Source organism: Sphaerodactylus townsendi, linkage group LG04 (genome assembly GCF_021028975.2).
Source record: "Sphaerodactylus townsendi isolate TG3544 linkage group LG04, MPM_Stown_v2.3, whole genome shotgun sequence".
Taxonomy (NCBI): domain Eukaryota; kingdom Metazoa; phylum Chordata; class Lepidosauria; order Squamata; family Sphaerodactylidae; genus Sphaerodactylus; species Sphaerodactylus townsendi.
This window is the reverse complement of record NC_059428.1, coordinates 82,879,020-82,905,365: the sequence shown is the minus strand read 5'-3', so window position 1 is coordinate 82,905,365 and position 26,346 is coordinate 82,879,020. Positions and strand designations below refer to the sequence as shown.

The window sequence follows — 26,346 nt, the reverse complement described above, 5'->3', positions numbered from 1 at the left end:
TCAACTACTTCCTTGGACTGTACTCCTGAAGGCCTGAATAAACTGGCTGAACTGACTGGAGAGTCCTGTGAGTGTTTTGGGGAATGGGGCCAATGTACTCTAAATCCATACCCAGCTGGCTATGGGCCGAAGTCCTACAGGATGCCCTGCCCTGTCGCACCAACTTTCTTGGTTAATTTATGGGGGGGGGTGTGTGGAATCTGCTTCACTAAACAAAGTTTGAAAGGAGGAAAACTGTGCCCAGGGCATGAACTGCTCACACACACCCTCCTACCCCGCCTCCGACACATTCTGCCCCGTCCTACCCCTGACACAATGGCGGCGCCCGGGGCGAGCTGCTCCAAATGTTCCCATTGCATCTACACCTCTGCTTTCATCAAATGTAAGAACCACTTAAGTCAGAGTCAGTTTCTTTAGGCTGGAGAAAGTTTTCCAGGAATCAAGATTTTAGGGGAAAATTGGTATTAAAGTGGATGCAACTTGAGTGCGTATGAAACATTAGACACTCGAAATAGCATTTTAATCTTGAACATATAAAATAGTTTGGTGTACTAGCAACAAAAGCATATAGGATTACCAGCAACCACTGGACTACAATCTCTGTCTTGACTATGGCCCTTTCCCCACTTACTGTTTGCTGCGCGCTACTCTCCCCAAATAGCGCGTGGTCCAGTGGCGCTCCCCACGAGTCCAGGCGGCGACAACGCAGCCGCCCCGACTCTGCGCTCTCACATCCCCTCAGCGCGCGTCATTTCTGATGCTGAAGAAACGGCACCTTCTGACTGCCCCGCGCAGAGCACAGGGCAGTGGGGAACACAACCCTGTGGCGGAAATCACTCACGCTGAGAGTAGCGCGCCGCAAACCGTAAGTGGGGAAAGGCCCTTTGTAACTTTTTTTGCCCCTGGATGACTATTTCTATAATATACCTGCTTGCCTAAGGATTGTGAGCTGATACAGAGGATGGTTCTGCTTTGCAACAGTTGATTTAAACCAGATCACCATCAAGCCCCACACTACTTCACCATTCTGAGAAATCCATGCAGTTTTGAAAGCACATATATACAGAAATGAATGAGATGGGAACTAGCAAGGGTTGGTTTTTTTATTTTTTTTAATTTGCTTTCAGGACCTTGAAGGTAAAACATTTTTTCCAGTGAGACACTAATGGACAACAAGCAGCACTGCTAAGTTACCCAACTGTTAAATGCTTCTATGTAGTACCAAGAGAACACAGCACAGTAGACTGCACACTAGACACAAACCAGAGTCGAGGGTTTATGCAATAGCAGGAAATTGGTTCTGCAGTGTAAATTTAGTTTTGGAAGCGAAAAGTTATGTAATACACACACAGAGGGGTACTTGACGTACTCAAGAACAAAAAAATATATGCAACTGGAGTAAAAAAAATGGTGCCCAATATCAATATTTTTCATTACCAAAGAAAAAATGTAACAGTGAGAGAGTGACATTAGTGATTTTTGCCCAAATCTAACTTCACATTTTCTACTATGATCAGGTTATTGCTTCCCTTCTCGCATCTCATTGCCTCCCATCCCCGCCCCTGCATTTGATCTGAATTCTCATGCTTGGCTTTTCTTTTAATTTCTACTCAAACCTACTTCCCCTGCTTTTCTCCCTGCATTTCTTCTTTCCTCTTTATAACTCGGACTATTCACCAGTGACAGAGCTATTTAAATTTTGATGATACAGTTTAAAGCTGCTAAAGCTGCTAATAAATCTTTTATTTCTGTACCTGAAATGATGATTCTATATTTTACCCCAAAAAATGTGATAACATTTTCTTCAGAAAAGGCAAGTAAAACTTAAAGTTGAAAATTTCAAATTAGCAGTTTCTTTGGTTTTAACCAATGACTAACTATAAACATTTTGCTTTGCAGCATAAACTCAGTTACCAAAAAAAGCCAAAGATCAGGGGCTGAAAATGATAACTCCAGGGAACTCCAGTGGTGTTATACAACAAATATTTTTTGCTAGCCCTTTTACTCTCTTGGCTTTCTGTCCCAGTATTTTTAATCACAATTAACAAGCCTGTAAATGAGTGGAAGCACCTGAGGCATCCACTCCTATCCTCTACCCCAGCAACAAGCATTGCTGCTCCTGCCAGATCAGTCCTGGACAAGTCCATACACATGTGGTGATTACTGTATCAATTGATTACCCCTGCAGGTATGAGTTGGCAATGACTTCCTCTGCCAGGCAAGCATGAGAATAATAAAGCAGACAAATTATCTAGTCCAGATTTTTGTCTCACACAGTTGTGAAAAGAAGCCCCTAGAAGCAGGATTGGTAGCCTCCAAATGGGATCTTCGAGCATAGAAGTCCGTTTCCCATAAGATATGGCAGCTTCAGGGGGTGGAGAAACAGAGGTCCTAGAATGCTACCATATATCTTATAAGTAGTATCCATTCCTCACTCTACCTTCCCTGGCATATGTTCCAAATCTCCTGGCATATGTTCCGAATTTTCCCACACCAGAACTGGTAATCCCATCCAGTAAGCCAATAAGCAAGGCATGGTGCCCATAGCTATCTCTGTTGTCACTGCCCAGTCCTTCCTTTAAACACAAAGGTTTATTTAATCATCACTGCTAATGGCTACTGATGTATGTTTGTTTTGTAAATATGTATTTGTGTGGGCATATATGTATGTTTGGTGTTTGTGTGTGCGTGCGTGCGTGTGTTTTGGACAATAATGGAAACTAGCTTAAAAACTGGAGGTTCCTCCAACTGATTTTCAGGATAGTTGTTGGTGAAATTATACTTTTTTGTATGTAAAAAGTCCCATGTTCCATGCTTATCAGGATCTCAGGTAGCAGAGCTAGAAAACATTCAAACAGGAAATCTTGTGGATCTACTGCTAGATAAATTAGTTAAATAAAGAAATATCCTTAATCAATCAATACACAGCAGTTGTATATGTATAGTTTCATGCAATAAAAGAAGGGGGAATGAAGACAGGCAGACAAGAAAATCAAACACATACATCTTGTCCCTTGCGCTATTTAACATATACACAAAACAGTTGGGAGAAAGTGCAGATTTGGAGCCAGGTGTTACAATATGCACAGCTTTACTGCTCCTTAACTGCTGTGTCAGTTGGATCTGTAAAAGGCCTGAACAGGTGTCTGGAGAGAAAACCACTATTTAACCAAAAAAGGAAAAAGGGAAAGTGGAGTGGAAAATTGGAAAGGGAACAGGAGACTAGCTAGATGAAAAATGATGCTGTCTTCAGCCACAAGCCAAGTGGAACATCTCTGTCTTACAAGCCCTGCAAAACTGCACCAGCTCCTCCAGAGTCCAGGTCTCACTTGACAGAGAGTTCCACCAAGGCCAGAGCCAAAAAGACCCTGGCTCTGGTCAAGGACAGCCAGACGCATCTTGAGCCAGGAATTACCAGTAGATTATTTCCAGTGGAGCAAAGCGCTCTTGGGGGTGGTCTGTATTAGAGAGGTGGTCCCTGAGATATGTAGGTCCCAGTTCATTTAGGGATTTAAAGTTACAACCAGAATCTTAAACCTGGTTCAATACTCCACCTTGAGCCAATGTAGCTGGTGGAGCACTGATTGAATATATGCTTTCCATAAGGATTCCTCAAGGACCAGTGCTGCTGCATTCTGGACCAGCTGGAATTTTCAGAGCAGTCTCGAGGGTAGACCTGGACAGAACATGTTACTATAATCTATTCTGAACCTGGTGGGCCAAACCTGGTGGGTGTAAAAGTGACACTCCAGCTGTTAGTGGCCTGTGCCTACATTGATAAGGAGACACTGGAGGTTACTCTCAGACTCCTGACAGAAGGTGCTGGTCTTAACTGCACCCTGTCTAGAGAGGGAAGCTGCCACTTCAAACCTAAATTTCCCCAGCTCTGTCACAGGATTTCTGTCTTTGATGGATGTAATTTCAAATGACTGTCTCAACCATCTACCCACAGCTTCTAAGCAACTGGCTAATATAGCCAGGACACCATCTTGCCGGCCACCCCTCAACAGATATATCTGGGTATCATCTGCACACTGGTAACAACCCAGCTCGAAAATTCAAACAAGCTGAGCAAGGGGCACAAATAGATGTTAAACAACATTGGGAAGAAGACTGCTGCCTGGGCAACCCAGCATACTAACAGGTGCCACAGAGACATCCTCCCCCTTTTTTGCAACCCTCTGTCCTCAGTCTTGGAGAAATGATGATAGCTATTTCAAGGCTGTCCCTCAGACCCCAATACTGACAAGGCAGTGGGTCAACAAATCATGATCAACTGTATCAAACACTGCCCCCAGGTTGAGTAATAACAGCAGTGTTGGCCCACCTTGATCCAGTTGCTGATAGAGATTGTCCATGAGGACAGCCAGGACCATCTCCATCCTGTGACCAGATCAGAAGCCAGACTGAAATGGGTCCAGGGCCAAAGTGTCCTCCAAGAAAGTCTGGAACTGGTCTTCAGTCCTCCACCCCACTCAACTACCTCACCCAGGTACGAAACTGCTGAGGACTGTTGAGTCAGGAGGTTTCATTCACCCTGCATGAGTATGACCATAGCTTGGGAATGCTGCCTACACAGTCGCTTCCATGGCATGCAATAACTTTTGGTGTGTAATAACTTTTATCAGCTTTGACTGCTATGCCAGCAATGTTTCTTCCTCAAAATATTTGATCCAAGATGCAATTTCATACTGGCTATATCACTGTAATACTTTCTACATTGAGTTTTGAAAATTTATCCAGAAACTTCAGCTGATGCAAACTGTGGCAACACAGTTACTTTATCACGGTCACCCCTGTGCTGAAACATCTCCAGGTTCCAGTCAAAATTCAAAATGCTGGTGGGGAAGGGGGTTCCTTTGAATGGCTTGAGGTAAAGACATCTAGAAAAAAAGTCTCCTCCCATAATGCCCAGCCAATCAGTTAAGATTGGCCTCATAAACCCTGGTCTTACTGCCCCTCCCTCCAGAGGTGTGACAGATAGGCAAGCAGAGACAGGGCTTTTTCAGCAGTGGCACCTTGCTTGTGGAACGTTCTTCCCCTCAAGGCTTGCTTGGAGCTTACGATACCCTCTTCTTCGCCAGGTTTTTAATTAATAGGGTTGTTCTGAACACTTTTAAAGCCTGATTTTAGCCTGAGAATTTTGCTGTGTTGGTTGTATGCTCTGGCTGGGTTCCTAATAATGGGTTTTAATTGTTCATAAAAGTTAAATGTTTTTTGTTAATTTTTGTAAGTCATCACCAGCAGGTTTCCTGAGAAGTGCAGAAATTAAAACCTGCAATATCACTACTTAGTGTTTATACTGTACTGTAATTGTCCAAAACACTTTCCACATATCATTATGTTATTACCCTTTTAGCAGCCCTGTCAGATAGGCCAGCATTATTTTCCTGATACTGCAGATTAAAGCAGAAGAATAATGTTTTTTTCTAAGGCCACCAAGTAAATTTGCAGTCATGAGGTTTGAAATCGAAACCTTTATGATCACAGCTTTCAGCTATTATGTTATACAACTCCTACCCAAGAACACACTTAAAATGACCCACAGCAAATCATGTATTGTTAAAGATATTTGGCTGCAGACAGTAATTTTGCTTCAGATCGCAAGCCCTCATGGTGCTTCATTCAGTCCATTGTGTGTCAGGATTCCCAGGCAGCTGCATAACATTTTTTCATCTGCCACAAGAACATGATAATCCCAAGAGGAATTGGTTTGGGGGTAGTGGGAGAAGTTCATTAACCTCTGCAAAACGAAACTGTGCAATGTGGACAAGATACTGCCTATATATGTAGTCAATATACACTAAGTGTGAAACCAAATCCCTATTCATGATAGTGAAGGAGGTGGTGTGGAACAATTGCCAAGATAAGGGACTCAGGTTAGGCCACACAAACATAAGTGGAATTGTATTTCATTAAAGAAGTAACTCTTGTACTAAAATGGAACACCCACTGTCTGGGCTACATAACAGTTTGCGAGTTAAGTCTGAAAGCATTTCATGAAAAAACAGCTAGTGTGAACAAAGATTAAATCAGGAACTGGTCAAGTTATAAGTCATATTTTGAACATGTAATGGAGGTTTCCTTCCTTCACACAACATTTTGAAGTATGAAATGCACATATCTCCTATTAATCTGACTGACAGATAGGTTAAATTCATTGTTTACTACAAGACACCCCCCCATCCAGTCAGCTCAGAACATTTCATGTCAAGCAAAGTCTTACTCTACCTAACTATTTGGATGGACCTAATATTTGTATTTTAATGTAGCTGAACATACAGTTCAATGCACATTGACTTAGAAATAAGTTCAACTTTATTCAGCAGGGCTTACTCTCATGGAAGCATGAGTATGATTGCAATTCTGTACTCCATATTTCTGAACAAATTTGACAACAAACCTGAAACTATGATATTTCTGAAAAATACTGAATCACCACAACAAAATCAGTGCACAATAATATATACACATATGAATCTGAATAATTCAGTTTTCTTAAATACTAATATATTTACCCACTGCATGAGTTTGCTCAATTTAGAAATGACAAGACAATTAAATTGGGCAAATTAATTCAGAACAGCGCTTCTTAACTCAACAAAAACATACAAAAGGTGTTTTATTTAATTTACAAGGGTAACTAAAGCTTAGTAGAAAACTGGTGTTGCTAAGTCATGTGATGCCAGCCCAGTCAACAGTTGCAAATCCCTTCCTAAGTAGTTGGCCAGCTCAAAAGGTTTTTCAGCCATGAGCAACAAATGACTGATCTACCTCCCCTCCCCCTGCCACAAAAAACGTATTAATCATTGGGAATTACATACATGCAACTTCAGCCTCCTTTTAAAAAGTTGGGTATACAACAGCTTTCCAAAATAAACACTTCTGATTTTACACCTTTCACCCAGTTACTATTTTACAATAAATATATTTAAATAACACTCTTTAAGTTAGAATGGCCACAGTAATAGAGATGAACACCCCCCCACTGTCCAAAAACATGAGTGTTTGACTAACAGAAACACGTGTTCCTTATAAGAAATACATGTGTGAATGAATGAATGTAGTCCTTCTTCCAGGCAGGAACAAGCTGCTTGTCCATGTGCTGCCCCTTCAAACTGTCTAGTGCCTGGCACCACCGCCTCAGACTGTGATATAAAAGGATGATTCATTCCTTAATTCCTGCAAGCATGGCACAGATGGGATTGCTTGCAACCCTTCGAAGTGCTCCGTCTCTAAATCTCTGAAGACATCAACTGGCATTAACATTCCCCACCTTGTTAGGTTTCGGCAGCTATCCCTTTCCTCGAAGTTATATCCACCCCGATTAAAAACAAAACCAGGGACGTTCCAAAGCATTGATGCTCGCGGTCCCACCGCCTCCCGAAAACAAGGAGACAGAGCCTCTCTGTGCGACAAAGAGCATCTGGTAACACCCCAGTTTTCTCGATGTTCTGCTGCCTAGACCTGGAAAACTGGTCAACTGCAGCCCCTTCAGAAAACCTGCCACACCCCTCTGGACTCAGCTTTCCCTGGGGTCCAGGAACCACAGCAGCGCAGCACATTCCAGAGGGCTCACAGACAGAACCTCGGGTTGTTGACTGAGCGTTAGACCCTAGAAAAGGGATTGCTACGAAAAGGCGACTGCTGCGGAAGGCAGCCCACCGGGGTCCCCCCCCCCCCATGTGTGCAAGCCCCGCGCTGCGGTCCTCCCCCACGACAAAATGTCCAACACTCGGCACGCCCCACGAATCATTCCCTGCCGTGCCAAGAGGGCCGATGCCTTTCTCAGCCTTTCCGCGCCCTCTGCTATAGGCACCAACACATTGACAGGAAGAGTGCAGCCAGCAGCCGCCTCCGGGTGTGAGCGGAGGGGGCTTCCTTACTCCCTGCCCCCCGCAAGCAGGTCTCACCCAGGCGCTATTCTCGTCGGACCCCCCCCCCCCTCCACACATGCCACCAGCGACAGAGATCTCAGGTGCGTGCGTCTCTCGTTAGATGTGCAAAAAGATGCTGCTGGTGGCTTCCCTCCTTTCAAGGAAACCTTTCCCATGCCGAGCCGCCCTCCCTGCCTCATCATCACGACAGCCGCCCACTAAAGCGAAGAGGCAGGATGATGGAGCAAAGGGGATGCAGCCTCCGCCGCCACCAAACCAGGGGGGGCCGACCGAGAGAGGCGCGCTCTGCCGGTTCACCACCCGAGCCCCAGCATCCTAGCGCGGCTCACGAGATCGATCCACCGCGGGAGAGATTCGCCCGCCTGGCCTGCTACAGACACCGGCAGCAGGGGACTGGTCTGGCGCTAGGCTGGGCTGCACAATCAGCCACGCAGCATGCATGTCTTCGTGTAGCTCAAAAGAGGAAGGAAGAGGAAAGGAGCGCCCACTCCCAGCCCCACGGGCCCTTCACACTTACCCATTTATGTCAATCTGGGGTCCGCCAAGGCAGGTTGAAAGTTTGAGGGGGCCGCAGGTTTGGGTAGCAGCAAGAGGCAAAAAGAGGCGACAGAGACGCGTCGATTCCGGGGAGCTTCGCTCAGCTCGTAGCCACGGGAGCCGCCGCCGCGCCGTCTCCTCTTCCTCTCAGCTGGTCAATTCCCCATTGCAACAACAGAAAGGCTGCATTTTGTTTCCTGCTCATAAGCCCCCCCAGCGAGCATAAATACCCCCCCTCCCGCCAACGTTCTGGCAGCGATGACAGCGACACACTAAAAGCAAATATGAAGGCTGGGCGAGGGGGGAAAGGAAGCGGATTTCTGTAGCTCCCACCTGGGTCCCCCGCAGCCAGCTGCCAGAGAAAGAGGGAGTCGGGGCGGGAACGTCAGCAAAGGGGCGGCGGCGGCGGGAGCGGTTTTCTGCAAAGGAATGACCTGCCCCCAGGATGGGAGTCTCCCCTTCTCGGGACCGGGTAGCAGCAGCCCCACCGCTTCAGCGCAGCTGGCTCGAGTTGCCCTCCTCCGCCGGTGCCAACCGAGCGGCTCGCGGAGAGGGAACTGTCGCGAGAACGCGCCACGGTGGCCTCCCTGCACCGCCCCCGGCCGCCCTTCCGCGGTTTGGCCAGAGCCAGCCGGGCGCCTCGCCCGCTGGAAGGGCCGCTCTTCTGCAGTGGATCGCGCCTGCCCGGGTACGGGGAGGGGGAACGCAGACCAGGCTGGGCAAACGCAGCGGCGCCTGAACCCAAAAGGGCGTTTGTTGTCATCCGCGAGAACGCGTGGAGGCGGCTCGCGCGCTCTTGCAGAAGGTTGTGAGAACGCGCCCCCTTCTGTATGCAATGTGTGGGGGTTGCTGCTGCCTGTCATGGACCGCCTGTCGAAAGTTAAGCTGTACAGCCCCCCTCCCCCGTGACAAAGGAAGCGGCGTGTGTGGGGAGGGGAAACAGTCTCCAGGCTTCAACGTGTCCCATTCGGAAGCTCTCCGGTGATGGTTGGCACCAGGCACGCTTCTCCGGTGACAGCGACGCCTCCGCGCTCGCCAAACCCTCCCACTTGACCGGGCCATGCTGCTCTGGACCTCTTCGAGGTCTCCTCCTCTGCAATCCCGACAGCGAACCGTGTTCGCGGAGTTGCGCGCCCCGTTCTCCGCTAGAAAAGCCCAGGGGCGGGAGCGCCGTTTTAAAACTATGCATTGAAACTTCATGACACTCGCTGGTTTGCGACGCCCCGTTTCAAATATGTACATAGGCCATAGCCAATATTTTGAAAAAAAAACAATAAACGTTTTTGGCCTCAGCTTAAACGTGGTATTTCAAATAACTCTTTACGCGCAGAGGAAGCCTTTCACTGACTTAAGTGGCGCATTTTGCATGAACCGTCTTTTTAATACAACATATCAGCTGAGCTGACTTGAGAAGAGTCGTGGTGTCTTGGCCCTTGAGAGACTTTAAAAGGACTGGGGGCGTTTCTTCCAGCCAGCAGGAGCTGTTCTGAGGAAAGGACTCTTGCGGCTACTAATGGCCGGCCCAGGCATAGCAACCTGTGGTTTCTCCCGCTATTACTTAAGTGACATAGCCGGGGACATGGATCGAACCGAGTCTGAAGAGGGAAAATTAAATGCATCGGTCACAATCAGGCTCTTTGTTGGTATTGGCACTCACTCTAGAGAGCATTAACTTCTACTGTCCTCCAAAAAGACAAAAAAGCTGAGTAGTTATTCTCCAGCCAATTCTACATTTAGCTATATTTGCTTTTCCTGCAGCCTTGAACAGGAGTCATTTCTAATGGAGAGAGGATGTCTATGAATGATACAGGAAAAGCCCGCTCCTGGGAGACCATTTCCTCCCAGCTACTGCAGAACAGTATTGCACAGGAATGTTAATTTTCTGCCTAGAGGCCACTGTCCTCCAGATCCTTCTAGCACCCGGTTTCCCATGCTTGGGGATGGCGGGGGGGGGGGGAATTGCTCTTTTCGATTCAGTTCTCCTGAGCAGCCATAAGAAGTCTCTAATCAAGGATGAGAGATCTCAAAAGCAGGACCAGCGGGGCAGAATGGCTGCCTGCACTGAATGCCTCACGAAAAAGCAACTGAAGCTACCTGTGCTCTCATAGAATGTTCCGTAACTTGGAGGGGGCAAAGGGAGTCCTGCATGTTCATAGCACAGTCTGATTGTGGAAATGATCCCTCAATGTCTGTGACATGGTAGCCTTCCCCTTTGAAGGGCACGCAAAACAAAAACAAAAACCAGTTTGGGAACTTTCCTAAATTGACTTGTTCTGCTTAAACAAACAATAAAGTTATTTTCACATAAGCATGTAAGCATGTTTAACTCTAGAGGAGGAAATCAGAAAAAAGAATGGCAGTGTAGGGTACGCTGGCCTTTAAAACCATCTTGTGTTCATGGAACTTGATGAAAGGATGGTCTGCCCTGAGATCCACAAGCTGTCTAAACTGTCTAAACCGGCCGTGAAAGCCTTCGACAATACATTGTCTAAACTGAGGTAATGACTACTGACTACTAAAAAGGTTATCTAAAGGACATGCAACCAAAGTCTCAAAGGGACCCTGCATTAGGTAATCAACAATACTGAGAAACCACTGGGGAACAGTGGGAGTCCTGGGGGGTGGGGAAGGGTAGTGTTACCATACCGCTCTGGCATAGCGGGGGGAGTGCCTAATCACAGGTATCCCTGCCTGCGTGCCAGCCTAAAGGGTGATGTTAGCATTGCAGAGATGGGGAGCCCATTCTCTGGCAATAGCCAGGTCTACCTACAAAAAAATTCCAGGAATTGTTTTCCTGTTCTCATGCTCTCAGCTTGCTCGCCATATCAGCACATTTTTAGCTGAACAGCCAAGGAAGAATATGTCCTCAACACGATACAGTAGCCCTGCTGAATGGATACTCATTTCCAGCCACAAGAAGACTCTTGATGTTCATTGTCTCCCCTGATTATCTTAACCCAATACTCCCTTCTGTAACTAACTTCTTCTGACCACCTTACAATGCATGCTATTGTTTCTCAAACAATCCATCCGGACATCTCCCAGAGGTTGTCCTAACACCCCCCAAAGGTTCTCTTGATACCCCGAGAGGTGGTTCTTCACCTTATAGATATCCTACCCTCCAAAGGGTCAATTGCCCAGTGCCACTGACACCAGTTTTTAAAATGGTGCTTGTAAAAAACCAGTTGTTAAATTGTTTGAATCCTACCACCAGAACCGGTTGTTAAATTATTTGAATCCCACCACTGAATAAGGGGTTTACAATCACTTGGTAAAATGCAGCAAACATGCACACACAGTGTTCCTAAGATACAGATAGATTGGAAATAGATTTGGAATAGAGGGGTATAGGATATATGGGTAATACGACCTGATCGCGACATGAAGAAGATCCACAGTTCAGAACCAAATGACCAGCGTTTGGTTCCAGGGGGCAATGCGTTGGGCATAGTAACAAAGACAGAAAGGTGTCAGTGGCACCGATTCTGCCGAAGTGGTGAGAACCTGCTGAATCCCACCACTGCCCTTATCCCTATAATAAAAATGGTTAAATTTGCATTATATCCTTCTCTGTGGATTTTCTTCCTAGAGTTGATCTTCGTATACACGTACCGAGCCTCTTGCAACATTAATAAGCAGTCTGCTCTAAGCTAATACTCCCCACATTATTGAGACACTGCGTCTCCACCTTGGGTAACAGTAGAGGCTGACTACCTGGGAAAAAGTGACGTCTCTTGTACGAAACTATAGCAAGCAGAAATGGTCACCATGTAGACTTTAATCAAGCAGCAACAGAAAGCAGAAATTGTTGCCATGTGGATCTTAAAAACCCAATAGTATTCTGACACTAAGGGCCAGGGACAAGGCCCAAGAAGAAAAATGTTTCCACGTGATTATAAAAAATCTGGTAGGGTTCTGGAGCATTGAGGATAATGTAAGATATTGATTTGGAAAAGATTAATGATGTAGATTGATGAACCAATATGTTAGGCAGAGACATCCAATCCCATGTTGCAACCTGTTCTATATTTGCAAGAGGTCTAGTAATACATTTAAGTGTAGAAATTTGCTCTGAGACAGGTGGAGCAGAATGTGAAAACAAATCTCGCGGAGCCAGAATAGAGTGACCAGGATACAACTTGCTCCCTCTCTCCAGATCTTGTCAAAAACTGGGGAAATACATTTCTGACCTAGGAACCACTCACAGTTTCTGGCCTAGGAACCACTTAAGGGCTTCAAGCCTGTTGAGTAAGTCTGCCTTAGTACTGAATAACCCAGCTATGTGAATTTCATGTAAAGACTCCTTGTGCCTATTCAAAAATTGTAGTAGCTTCTATTCAGAGAGGAAGGGATGTTATACCACTCTGCTTGTTTAAATAAAACATTAGTTATACTGTTCATACCAGAGTTATCATGGTTCTTACCAACAGCACCCTCAATAGTATCCTCCACAGAGGAATTTTTCACAGCTGCCTCAATACTTTCAATGTAGATTACAAACCCAGTCTGAGACGAGTTCACGCCAAATCACCCACAGACCCAGAAACCATTCTGACTAGCACAACCATTGAGTCTCCTCTGCAAGTTTTTAAAATAGGTTATCAGGGATCCTACCAAAGTGGTATTTAATAATTTCCTTTAAGGTTACAATTAAAAATTCTTTAGTTGATAAAAAGGATAGTGGGCAGTGGCAAACCACCTTTGAATGTCTCTTGTCTTGAAAACCCTATGAGCTCACCATCATGTCAGCTGTGACTTGAAGGAAAAATCTCTCCCTCTCTGTCTGTCTGTCTGTCTCTCTCTCACACACACACACCCATTGTACACATGTTCACATCCTCTGCCATTTAAAAACTGCTGAAAGCAACCATCCTCATATTGCTTTCCAGATTTAAATCTCTCACAAAACACTCTGCCTTTTGTCACACAGAAAAATGGCACCCACAGGTTTTCTTCCATGCACACGGGTTTGGTGTGTATTAAACTAGCAAAATTATACAGGAAAACGGGCTTCCACGACACCTCCAGGTACCATTGTCCCATTCAGATTCATCATCATATACCCACCCAGTTGCTACTGGCATTTTAAAGCCTCTGAAGATCTCTAGCAACTTATTTCTTTCCCTTGTGGTTCCAAGTACCTTACAATACTGAGAAACCAAATCAAACCATAACCAATACGATAAACAATACTAATCCCTCACACATGAAATGCCTGCAGCCTACACTCCATTAAAAACCTTAACAAATAAAACTGTTTTATACAGCCTCCTGAAAACATGGAAAAATGGTTCCCCCACCCACAGATCTACAAGGTTGGGAGCCAAGACTAAAAAGCATCAGGATGTAATGGATGCCAAAGAAGCAACCTTAGGTCTGTGAACAACTAGAAGGTACCAACCAGGAAAACTGCAATTAGCAATTGGGGTCAAACAGGAAAGATGTGGGTCCTAAGCCATGAAAGGCTTTAAAGGTTACATTCAGAACACTGAATTGAACTTGGAAAGAACTGGCAGTCAATACAACTGTTTTTAAATAGGCAGGATGTGCTCCCATTAGCTAGTCTTTCATAATAAATCAGGCTGCCATAACCCCTATCTTGTCTGGATTCAGCTTCTTTAGCCAATGGGCCACAGCAGCAAAGCACTGGTCAAAAACTAAGATAAACAAATCTGAAGGCTTACGTAATGAAATACAGCACTGGGTGCCAACTATATATTGATGAAACCCATCACCAACTGTAGCCTCATATAAATAATGAAAAGCACGGGTGACAAAATGGAACCCCGAGGCACTCCACAAGAGACCCCAGCATGCTGTTTCTGCTTTTCCAGTACGGAATCTGTGTCCTGACCAAAAACAAAACTCTTTCCAAAGAGCTACTTATGCTGATGGGATGTGGGAGTGATTGTCACAGATGCCCCATTCTCACTTGAGATCCCATATAGTAACCAGCACTGTTCCAATGCATCCTCAAGCATTTTATGGAGCAGAACAGCCTGCCATGGTTGCAGAGAAGGAAGAACTCAAACACAGTATGCTACCTACATTCCTTGAACATATTTGAAATGGCTGTAAGTTGTACAGAATTCACAATTTCTTTGGTAAATATTTGCATACAAAAATTTAAGCAAAAGTCTTAAAACATAAGAAACCTTCCTAGTAAGCAGAGCTGAAGAATCTCAAAATTCATTGCTTAAGAAATCACAAAATAATTCTGCTGTCACAGAATATAGGCACTTTTTCGTTGGTTTTTTATTATAGAAGCAATAAATTTTCAACATATAAACTTCTGTGTATAACAACTCAAGTCCTAGTAGTAAAACCATGCTTACAGGAAAAAAGGTATTCAATAAATAAAGAGTCCATTCAGTTTTTTTCTTCAGACCGGCCTGGAAGAAGAACTAAATGGTACAATCCTACAATGTTCAATTGAATACTGTATTTGAAAAGCCATTATTAAAATGGTAGAAAAGTTCTGCAGCATTCTACTACTGAAAAATAAAATCTTTATCAATAAAAGTATTAGTTTTGCTTTTTCCATTTTAATTCATGACAGAGCTGTCATACAAACATATGCAGCGATTATCATAACTGCCACAGGTAACAGTTCAGATTTCCATGTCCTATAAAAGGAAAGAGGAAAAAGAGTTAGTGCTACAATCCTTTTACCTGAACTAATCTGAAAGTCCAATTTTATTGTTTCAGTTTCACTGAGCTGCTACTTTTGGAGATTGTGTAAGATTTTTGAGTGACATCAGGCAGATCCTTTTGAACAGAGAGAACTCTTAAGTAATCACACATGTTGGAGGAAGCACAAACTTTCTGTATTTCTTGATGGGGCTCTCTGATTAGCTCATAGTGCATACCTCCCACCCAATTAAATTATTTATTTACTTCATTTACACCCTACTCTTCTCCTTAATGGGGATCCAAAGCATTCTCTTCTTCCATTTTATTTTCACAATAAAAACGGCCCGCCGTTTTCCTCCCTCCCTTCTTTCCTCTACTATGTATTTTCCTCCCTTTTAGCCTTGGGAATGGGCGCCTGCCTTAAACTGTTTAAACTGTTTTAAGCTGTTTTAAACTGTTCAGACCGTTGAATTGTTCGAGCTGATTGAACTGTTTGAACAGCTATATTGTTAAGTTGTTTTAAATTATGTGACTGCTGCTGGTTTTAAGAGTGTTAAATTGTGTTGTTGAGTTTGCTGTCGGAGAACAGCCATGTTGGAAGCCGCCTCGAGCCCCTTGGGGAAGAGGCGGCCTACAAGTTCGAAATATAAATAAAAATAAATAAATAAACAATAACTCTGTATGGTATGTTAGGCTGAGATAATCTTCCAAGATTCAATGACAGAGTGGAGATTCTAACATAGGACTCTCAGATCCTTGTCCACTGCAATCACTATACCCCACTACCTCTAGTCCAGAAGCAACATTCAAGGAAGTATCATGCTTTAGTGAACCAAGTACCTTCAAAGTATCTCATGCAATTGGCATTTCTGTTGCAATATAGGATTATAATTTCCCTCTATTTCTGTTCATTAATCATTTCTATTCAGATTTTTAAAATGTGATCATACAGGGTATTTAAATTAAAAGATTTTAAGGCCAATACCAAAGTCACACTAAGGGCTGATTTATACAGACACACAAATATCATTGAGCAACTTGTAAATGTCATAATTTCCACCCTCTGAAGCTGTATCTTTTAATTTTAGTGTTTTAAGTATATTTGATGTTGTATTCTATGGGTGCTATTTTTCTATTTTGTTATTCCATTTCCTTAAAGAGAGAGGGGAAAGCAAAGAAGAAAACAAGCCTTTAATAGCACTGCTAAGTTGCTGCCCTGCTGGGGCATGGATAGTTTGCTATTCTTGTGTTTTCTTGCCAATCTTTCTGGACGGATACAGAAAACAGAAGAACCAGCTGACTCCACAACAAATGTTATGAAGGATGCTTATGAAATTGTTTCTCCCTTCCAGACTTCAATTTAAATTGGAGGTGGAGCAAGGACAGCTATTGTTGGCACTGTGCTGAGGAGAATGTTCACAGCTCAAACAACTGCTGAACCTTCTGGGCCTTCACCATATTTTAAGCAGTATTACCCAACCTCAATAGAAGTGCTGTAAAAGGGTAAGGAAAGGCTCAGACAATTGAACTAGGGATGGGCAACCTACTACCTCCTGATTATTTACTTTACAGTGATGTCAGATGATGAAACTTGTTTGTGGCATGCAATTCTGAATGCTCACACTTCCAAATACTTCATGCTACAGTAATCAAGTGGTGAACATGTATGTGTTCTCTCTCCATCAGAACAAACAAGTGGAAAAAGATATATTGGATGATGAACTCAGAAGTAGCTAGAAAGCTCTTCTTGGACCTGAAAAACTCAGGTTTGAACTTATCTTTCATAAAGTAGCTTCAGACCAAGGCACTTCCACCGGAGAAATAAGCTTCAACAGCAAAAGCCAGAAGTCACAGAGCATTCTCAATTTGAGTTGAAGTTTCCCAGCTTAACTTACTTTGCAGGGTTGCTGTGAAATTAATATGCTGCTGAAGTGCTTAGATGGAAATAACTGCAATGATGCTTGAGTATGAAGGTTGCAAAAGAAAATTTACACACAACATTAACTGGTCACTCCCACAAAAAGATAACCATCTCTTTTTTTTTCCTTCTTTGACAACTGGCAGGATCATTTTAGTTATAAAATTTTTCATCAAAACTTTTAAAAAGTTCACCTTTTGTTTTCTGTAATACATTCCTCTAAATTTGTTGGTGGTAAATCCTCTTGTTCCAGTATAACGTAGCCGCTGATATTTAGCCTGTATATATAAACCCTTTTGTACCAAATTTGATTTGAAGTAGGATCGATGATCTGTAAAATTGAACTGTTGAGGGAAAAAGAAATGGTCAAACAGCTTCCAGAATTTTAACCAAAGTGATTTGAATATGAGCTCAAGAAGGAATACTTTGCTATATGTTTGTTTAAAAGAACACTTTTGACAATATAATTTTAGGACTACTTCATGCATTATACAGCTGAAATATTTGATAACATCAGTATTCATTACACAAGCATTGCAGAGACAAGCTCTAGAGAGCCACAGCTGGTTTCAATTGCTCAGTGCATATTGCTACAAAATACACAAGTGAATATATGCAGCTGTCACACCAGTTATTGCTTAGATGTAGACATCCATTAATTTGTTTAATATGAACCTGCTTCTATTTTAATGAACCCAGGGATCACTTAGGGTTCGATCCAAAAGACTGCAAAAGTCATGGCACTTGTGGAAAACTATCTTTTCTTCTGCAGTTCTTGCACTCCTAAAAAGGGTCTCCTTAAGGTTGGAAAGTGACATAGAGGAAAACACAGGTAAACACTTCTTAATAGCAAAAGGTCCAATAAATGATGACTGAACATGCGGAAAGGGAAACTTAAAGTGACATGTTGACTGATTACATGTATTGTCAACCAGTCTCAAAGTTCTATTCTTATACAAGGTGTTGAACAGATAGTGACTGGACAACTTCAGGCTTTCCTGGATGAGGCAAATTGTAGATCCTTTCCAAACTGGATTTGGGCCTAGTTATGGGATTGAAACAGCTTGGGCTCCTTTGGTGGATGATCTGCTGTGGGAAAAATGTAAGTACAATTCTGCTGATTCTCACGGACCTCTTTGTGGCTTTTAATACCATCAATCATGGTATCCTTCTGGACTATCTTTCTGGGCTAGGATTTGAAGGCACCATTCTTTGGTGGTTCTGAGGTACGTTTCTGAGGTAAGTGGTACGGAGGGGCTGCTGCTCAGCTCCTTGGCCTTTGGCCTATGGGGTCCTGCAAGGTTCCGTCTTGTCTCTTATGCTCTTTAACATCTAACTGAAACTACAGGGTGAGATCAATAGGAAATTTGGGCTGGATTGTCATCAAGATGAACAAGACATTCAGCTCTATCTTGTGCTTCCAGTTGATCCCAGGAAGGCTGTAGAAGCTCTGAACTGGTGCCTGGAGGTAATTTTGGAGAGTGTGTGGGCTAAGGCTGATAAATTGAAGCTTAATCTCTATAAGAAGGAAATGCTTCTGGTGGGCAGAAAATGTGACCTAGGATTTAAGGGGTTGCCTGTTCTGGATGAGGTTGCACTGATCACCACAATGTATCACAGAACAATGGTTTTGAATGTTCTTCTCCTAGATGCTCTTGCTTGCCACTTTACATAAACCATGAGCTTCAAATATACAAAATTCAAGAGCAGATACTGCAAATCTGTAAAGGGGGAGGTGGGAGATGGGGAAATACCTTATATATTCGTGTATATTTTTTTGTGCTGAAAAAAGCCCCCCTTGACTTATAAGCGAGTTAATGGGTGGTGAGCGGCTGGGGGGAATGGGTGGCGAGCGAAAAAAGGCTGGGAGCTGAGGGTGTTTTTCTGCACCTGCTCCCTGCTATGTGGACACAAAGGCAGCTCCCAGGTAAGCCTTGGGCTTTGCTTCACTGCACTACAGGTGGCCAGTAGCTTCATTCACAGTGAATATTCAGTGAATAGGTGTGACTATTAAATATTAAATTTATATTTTACAGAATTTTTGTTCAGGCCAGGAAGCTCCATGAATGCTAGGGAGCCATACTCATTGGGAAATCCACACAATTGGAGCCCACGGTGGCAGGACCCCCCCCCCCCCCACACACACACAGGGTGCCCTGGGGTGCAGCCACTGCCAGCACCTTTCTCAGCTCCCACCCAGTGTTTTTGGAAAGCAGGTGGGACTTCTGTCCTGCTGAGCTTGCAGACCTGCAAAAAAGACTTGCTTTGGGCCAGCGGCTGCCATCACCACGCAAACATCTTCACTGTGTAATGATAAGCTATCTGTGTTGAAGGAGAACCTGTAGAGACTTTTTAAATGGGGGATCTTGTTGAGCATTTTCCCTATGAAACTCTGAAGAGATACTGTCTGTGAGAGTTATATATTCCAATTCAGAACTTTTAAAGTTATTGTTGATACCATACTGCTTTTCGTTGAAATAAATATTCAAAAACATTTTTATTGGTATCTATTTTTATTTTTGAAATTTACCAGTAGCTGCTGCATTTCCCACCCTAGACTTATACATGAGTCAATAAGTTTTCCCAGTTTTTTGTGGTAAAATTAGGTGCCTCGACTTATATGCGGGTCCAACTTATACACGAGTATATACGGGTAAGTGCATTCTTCTGCTGCATTACAATTCAGAAATGTTAAAAGTCATACCTTAAGGGGTCTTCTAGGTGCTTCAGAATGTTCAATATCACATTCAAACTGGTCATGGGAAGAATTATGTGTTCTTGATGTATAATAATTCTAGATTAAAAGAAAATTACATTAATTTACTAGATTACTAAATCAATTTTCTAAAACATACATGAAAGCCAGTGTGGTGCAGTGGTTCCGTTTCCCACTCGCACCCTGGAAACTTGCTGGTTGACCTTGGGCCCCTAGCTCACTGTCAACCTAACCCACCTCACAGAGTTTTTTTGAGAATAAAATGGAGGAGAGGAGACTGGTGTAAGCTACTTTGTGTCCTCTCAGGAGAGAAAGGTAACATACAAGGAAGGTAAATAAAATTAAAAATTTTACAGCTTCATAAATTAAATTAGTTACTGGAATAGCAAGTAGTATATAACATTTGTACTGAAAAGGCTTAGGGGGGGGGAACAGTTAATGTAATTGCACTGTTTCCAATTACGACATATCATTCAAAGTGAAGGTAATGTTGATTTTAAGCAGCCACAATGAAACAATATAAACTGTTCTAGAATAGCCTGATAACATGCAGTAGTTCTAGATAAGTTAATACAGCATCTGTGAAGATGAGAAACTGAAGTGTTAACAAACTACAAATGCACCCTTGAGGCAAATGCCTACAGTTTCCAAGGCAGATACACTATCTTGACCTTTGGTTCCCTTTTCCAATCCAGGAAATGTTTCTGAAGCCCAGAAGTATTTGGCTTTTAGAAAGACAGCATTCACAGTCCAAATTTAACTGCAAATAACTTTCCTCTGCTAATCCAGACTCCAGCAGTATTTTCTCTTGCTTTAAGGAGCCATTTCCACAACAAAATCTGAAATGACTGCAAGAAATTCTTGCACTTGTCTGAATGTGGGCCCACTTTCCCAAATAGCTTTCCAAACTCTCTCAATCTAGAATCATACCGAGAACCTTTGAACCCCCCAAAAGCAGGACAGCTTTCAATGAATCCTTTCTTATTTTTTTCCCCAAAGAAAACTGATCAAATGCTTCCTGGTCTGGAGAACAAAAACAGATATGAAATTAAAGATCCATGATTGGGATCATTCAGTTTTAAAAATATAATAAGGAGCTCCAGATAGTAGTTAAAAATATAGAGAAAGGCCCCCTGGATGAGACTGCATTTAACTCGTTCCTTCTTGCCCGCAATTTATAATGCTCCTCTTATTAGATTTGTGAAAGAGACATGTTCAAGCATCTGTATCTGACAAAATCACACACGTGCTTTTTAATGAACTGTGACCCAACAGCTTCATGTGTAGGAGGGTGGAAACAAATCTAGTTCACCAGATAAGTCTGCTACTGGGGTGCATGAGTGGGGAATCAAACCCATTTCTCAATTAGAGTCTACTTGTTCTTAACCACTACACCACGCTTGTCAGATTTATCATGAAATAATGTAAATTACATAATTAGAGGAATACACTTCAACTTACCATGTGATTTTTCCCAATAAACTTCCTCCAAGGTGGCCTTAGGAATCGTGCAGATTTCTGGAATCCATAGGAGTAAAAGTTTCGTGGTTTTGGAAAACTACAACTCTGTTCATCCCTAAAAAGTTACAGTATTAAAAGCTGTGAAGACTAAAGGAAAATATTTTAATCTACACAGTGAAATAATTTTTTAAAAAATATATTCATTAAGTTTATTTTTGTATCTCTTGTATTATCTAATAGAGGAGTTACTAAAATAAAACCAGGTACAAACTAGGTTTCATGAAGTATTCATAATTTAATGGGCAAAGTGCTAAAGATATATTAGGTACATAGGACATGTGTGCCCTCTACTGGATAAATTTATAATCAGGAATATTCATTCATCTAAAAGTCATTTATTATGAGTGGACTACATTTTCAGAACTGAAATCATCCCCCAAAGTTTATAACAACAAACAAGCAAAATCATATTGTTCTACATGAAATATATAGATAGAAATTATTGCCTATGCCACACTTCTAAGGTTGGATTCAAGGCAAAATATCTTCTAGAACTCCTTTGTAAACACATTAAAAATACAATAACCACTTGCACTAAGTCAGACTTACTGTGTCACACTCACATGTCGGCTTTGCAAGATACTATGCAAACATAGTAACTTCATTTATATTTCAGGAAGCAAGCATACCAACCTCTTTATTCTCAAAATGGCACTCTGAAGTACAATATAATAGAGGTGGGAGATTATTGCACTTCTTGAGTCTATTAAAAGCTCTGGAGTTTCTCTGCTCATTAGTAGGTATTCTACTATGTGCTGGGCCAGGGAAACAAGCAGAAATGAAGACGGACTACATAGGTCAGCAGTAGATGCTGCACAAGATCTGGTATGTTTATGTCACTGTATGTACAAACACAAGAGCAGGAGATGTTGCACAAATAGAAAAATAAATCTACTCAGTATAGTTTCTTTTGTAAAAGGGATTTTGCAAGTTCTTGTGTATCAATGAACCCAGTTAAGAACTACTGCATAGATGCCAAGTACAGGTTTTCAAATATCTACAGGTCATGTGGATACTTAAGGCAAAGGTCCAGAAGAGAACTCCTTTTTCTCTGCACACCATTTTCTTCAGGGTTAGGTGCTGCAGTTTTACAGAGCTCAGCATGAAACATCTGAAAGACATGGGAACTGCATTCTGGTCGAAGCCTATACTAGGAAGAGTTTTAAAAAATAATCTTGTGTATTTTGATACAGCACAACCTAAGCAAATATGTGAGTCTTCTACTAATACAGTACAGTGTTTCAGAAAGGAATATAAAAAACCCTTTCAAAACAAGTCAAATGTAGACTGTAAAATATCAACAAAGCATAACTGCTATGGAAAGACCAGGCAGGAAGATCTTAAAACGTTTACTGAAGATCATCCAGCTTGAAATGTGGCAAAGTTGTGATGAAGTGAACTCTTAAGAGATACTGTTTCTCTTTAGGATCTCAGTTATAGACCAGAAAAATGTTTTTTTTTCCAACAGGTATTTATTTTTCGAGATCTTAGAACACAAGCAGAAATTCTTGTCAGTTCATCTTGGCAATTCATCAACCCATTCTGCCCCAGCTGAAGTATCCAACCAGTATTCACAGACTCTCATATATTACATTAACATGCAAGAAGTAACAAATCAACAGAAGTCTGTATTTAATAGAACGTTACTGTTTTGCCAGGCAGATATTGTACAGAACCAAACCATTAAAATGTCCTTAAAAGCCCAATCTATATGGTGCAGAAAGGAGATAGCATTTACTCTCAGAGAAGTTATCAGTGTTAAAGAGAGAAAAAATAATAATTGGCAGGTCAATTGCTGTCAAAGGGCAGGTTAGGATTAAGGAAGGGCAAGAACTGAAGCACCTCATCAGATAATGCTGATGAAAACTACTGCTTGGTCCTGCAGCAACCTGACATTGCACATTTAACTGCAGGAGAAGATCAAGCCTCCTACACTGAGTGTTGAGTGATTGTGGGTGCTTCCAGAGGCATTGCACTGGAGACACAGAAGAGTTTAGTCAACTTAATAAAAGAAATAAACACTGATGGGTGTCATCATAATAAGCATATTGATGGTATCTTACTACAAGCCTTTGCATGATTTGGGATGACAAAACACACAGAGAGAAGCCAAAAAGAGAAAGAGAATTCAAAATCTTTTTAAAGCAAAATCTTTTTAAAGAATCCACCATGCTGTTAGGAATTAATGAGATCCTTTTTGAGTGACAACCATTATTTTCTCTTTCTCACCCCCTCCCCCAGTCTCTTCCCTTCTTGTACTTGCTTTCCTTCCTCCTCCTCCTTCTCCCCCCCCCCCCCCCCCCAATCTATGTTTATTTGCCTCCCGCGTTCCATATTCACAGAAGCCTCACCCTGGGAAAAGTCTGGTGAAGTTGTGCTGTGTCAGCCTCCAGACCAGATCCCAGTGCATTATGGAGAACCCACAAGGACTCACAATAGGCACTTCACTTTCCTCTGCAGCTCCTTCCCCACGATATTTCCTCTTTCCCTTCTGGTGACACCCATATCTTCACCATTCCCCTGCTTCCTTCTATCCTTCCTAGCCTCCAAGCAATCAAAGTTTTATCTGCCTCCTCAGATTCACCATATGTATTTATTATATAGAATCGTAGAGTTGGAAGAGACCACACAGGCCATCAAGTCCAACCCCCTGCAATGAATGACACAAAATCAAAGCATTCCCGACATACGTTCATCCAACCTCTGTTTAAAAACCTCCAAAGAAGGTATATATTTATACCTTCACAATGGAGATCCAAAGCAGTTCACATTATTATGTTCCATTTTATCTTAACAACCCTGTGCATTCGGTCAGCCTGAGAATGTGACTGGTCCAGGATCACCCAGCAATAACTAGTTTCAAATCCCTACTTTGCCACGGGTTTCCCTGATCTTAGTCAGAAACTCTATTACACTGACTTTTGTGGGATGGATACTGGTCAACAGAAGTAAGCAGCTATGCCAGGGAGAGTAATGAATTCATGCAATATTGAATCTTTTAGTGGTTGCAGGCAGGCTTGGCCCTGTTGCGTCCTCTCTCAAAGGTCAAAACAGACATGGAAAGGACCCTGTCTTCTCCCACTGTCTTTCAGTGACAGAAACCAAAGCTTCAATTGACAATTTCATTGTAGTTGCTTTGTGAGAACCACAGAGTTCACAGTATATGGGTTTTTTTAAAGCTATAGGTGCTTTATATTATTTGGCTGGGGGGTGGGGACAGACCAGACCCCCCCCCCCCAGATTTTTCTGAAAACCTGAAGCTTTTTTAAAATTTGTAGAAAGATGTATCACTGGAAAGAGTTCCAGTGTCCAGGATTTTGTTTGTTCACAGTTCCAGGATTTCAATACCTGCAGTTTTGGCCACAGTGACAAACATATATATTGATAATATGTATGATAATGTAATATTGAAGAATTAGAAACACAGAACCAGAAAGGACCCTGAGGGTTATCTAGTCAACCCTCTGCACAATGCAGGAAATTCACAACTACCTCCCCACCCACCCCACCCCCAGTAAGATCCCTGCTCTATGCCCACTTCAATGTTTCAAGTTGGATACAAAACACAAAGCCAATGTAGTATAGTGGTGGACTCTAATCTGGAGAGCTACATTTTATTCCCCATTCCTCCACATGTACAGGGGACTCTAAATCTGGTGAACCAGGTTTGTTTCCCCACTCTTCCACATGAAGCCTGCTGTGTGACCCTGGGCTAGTCATAGTTCTCTCTCAGACTCCCTACCTCACAAGGTACCTATAGTGGCAGAGATAGAGAAGGTTGTTTTAAAGTCACTTTGCGACTCCTTAAAGATAGAGAAAAGCGAGGTATAAAAATCAGCTCTTCTAATAACTTTGTAATATATAGCAACACACACACACACTTGGGTGCTGTGTGGTTTCCGGGCTGTATGGCCGTGTTCTAGCAGCATTCTCTCCTGACGTTTCACCTGCATCTGTGGCTGGCATCTTCAGAGGATCTGATGTTGGAAAAGCAAGTGGAGTATATATCTGTCCAGGGTGTGTGGGGAGTGTCCAGGGTGGGTGGGGAAACCTTGTCTATGAGTAACAAAGGCGGCAACCAGGTCAATAGTTGAGGGGGGGGCATCTGAATAGAAGTATGAGTAACAATGAGAACTATAGCCTGGGAGTAACCCCTGTAGATAGCAAGGGTCACTGGTGGGAGCATCCTGAATAGAAGTATCCTGGCCTGTTTCTTTTGTCTATGGTCAGCCTGTGTTTGTTATTGGAGCTGGTTTGGCTTACAGTCTTGACCCTAGTATTTTCAACACTGGCAGCCAAGTTCTGGAAATTTCATTTTCAGAGTTCTTCCCTTCCCTGTTAAAATTGTCCATGTGCTTATGGATTTCAATTGCTTCTCTGTGTAGTCTGGCAGTAGTGGCTTTCCAGAAGTGGTCCAAATTTCTGTTTTTTTCAAGCTAATATTCTATGTCCAGGTTGGTTTATCATGTGTTCTGCTATTGCTGAATTTTTTTTCTACGGCTAGGAAAGCCTGAGGTCTGCAGTGCCTTTGGGTGTTCTTGCTGATATGCGATGTCTGCAATGGCGCTGCGTTTGGGTGAAGTTCCCTATGTAGAGCTTTGTCCACAGCTGCATGGTATCACGATAGACTCCTGCAGTAGCTAAGAGGATCCCTCTTATCCTTTGCTGGACAGTAGCATCTGTTGAATTTTCTTAGATGGGTCTGTAGATTGTTTGCATGGAGTTGTGCTTCTTCATCAGTTTTCCCTATGCGATCAGTGGTTCCCTTGATGTATGGGTAAGAACACCTTCCCACTCTAGATGGCTCTTTATCTTTGTTCATGTGGCTTGTTCTTGGTCTTGCAGCCCTTCGATTTCTGTATTAGAGTAACCATTAGCCTGTAGAGCCCTGTTTGGGTGATTCGAAATTCATCTTGGCCAGGAGGTGAGTTCACAGATTCTGTTTGCTTGATGTACCAAGGTTTTATGGTGCTCCTTTTTTGCCCTGGATGGTGATTGGAGTTTTTTGTGTAGATATCTGTCTCTGTGTGAGGTAGGTTTTCTGTATACTGTGTTGTCCCAATTGCTGGTTTGGTTTTGCTTGGATGACTAAAACATCTAAAAATGGTAGTTTTCCTTCATTT

The 26,346-nt window shown here is 42.8% G+C and overlaps 2 protein-coding genes across 2 annotated transcripts in view; both read right to left on the bottom strand.

The window, feature by feature from the left end:
- Window positions 1-8,756, bottom strand: part of SH3KBP1 (SH3 domain containing kinase binding protein 1) — a 190,285-nt gene extending 181,529 nt beyond the window's left edge. Inside the window, 1 exon segment of the mRNA XM_048493335.1 lies at window positions 8,416-8,756. Within this exon segment, the coding sequence (XP_048349292.1) occupies window positions 8,416-8,419 (4 nt within the window). The 5' untranslated portion in view covers window positions 8,420-8,756.
- A 5,912-nt stretch (window positions 8,757-14,668) lies between these two features.
- Window positions 14,669-26,346, bottom strand: part of BCLAF3 (BCLAF1 and THRAP3 family member 3) — a 42,298-nt gene continuing 30,620 nt past the window's right edge. Inside the window, exons 9-12 of the mRNA XM_048493964.1 lie at window positions 21,164-21,278; window positions 19,691-19,780; window positions 17,181-17,330; window positions 14,669-15,061 (exon numbers count right to left, since the gene is read on the bottom strand). Of these exons, the coding sequence (XP_048349921.1) occupies window positions 15,047-15,061; window positions 17,181-17,330; window positions 19,691-19,780; window positions 21,164-21,278 (370 nt within the window). The 3' untranslated portion in view covers window positions 14,669-15,046. The remainder of the gene's footprint in view (window positions 15,062-17,180; window positions 17,331-19,690; window positions 19,781-21,163; window positions 21,279-26,346) is intronic.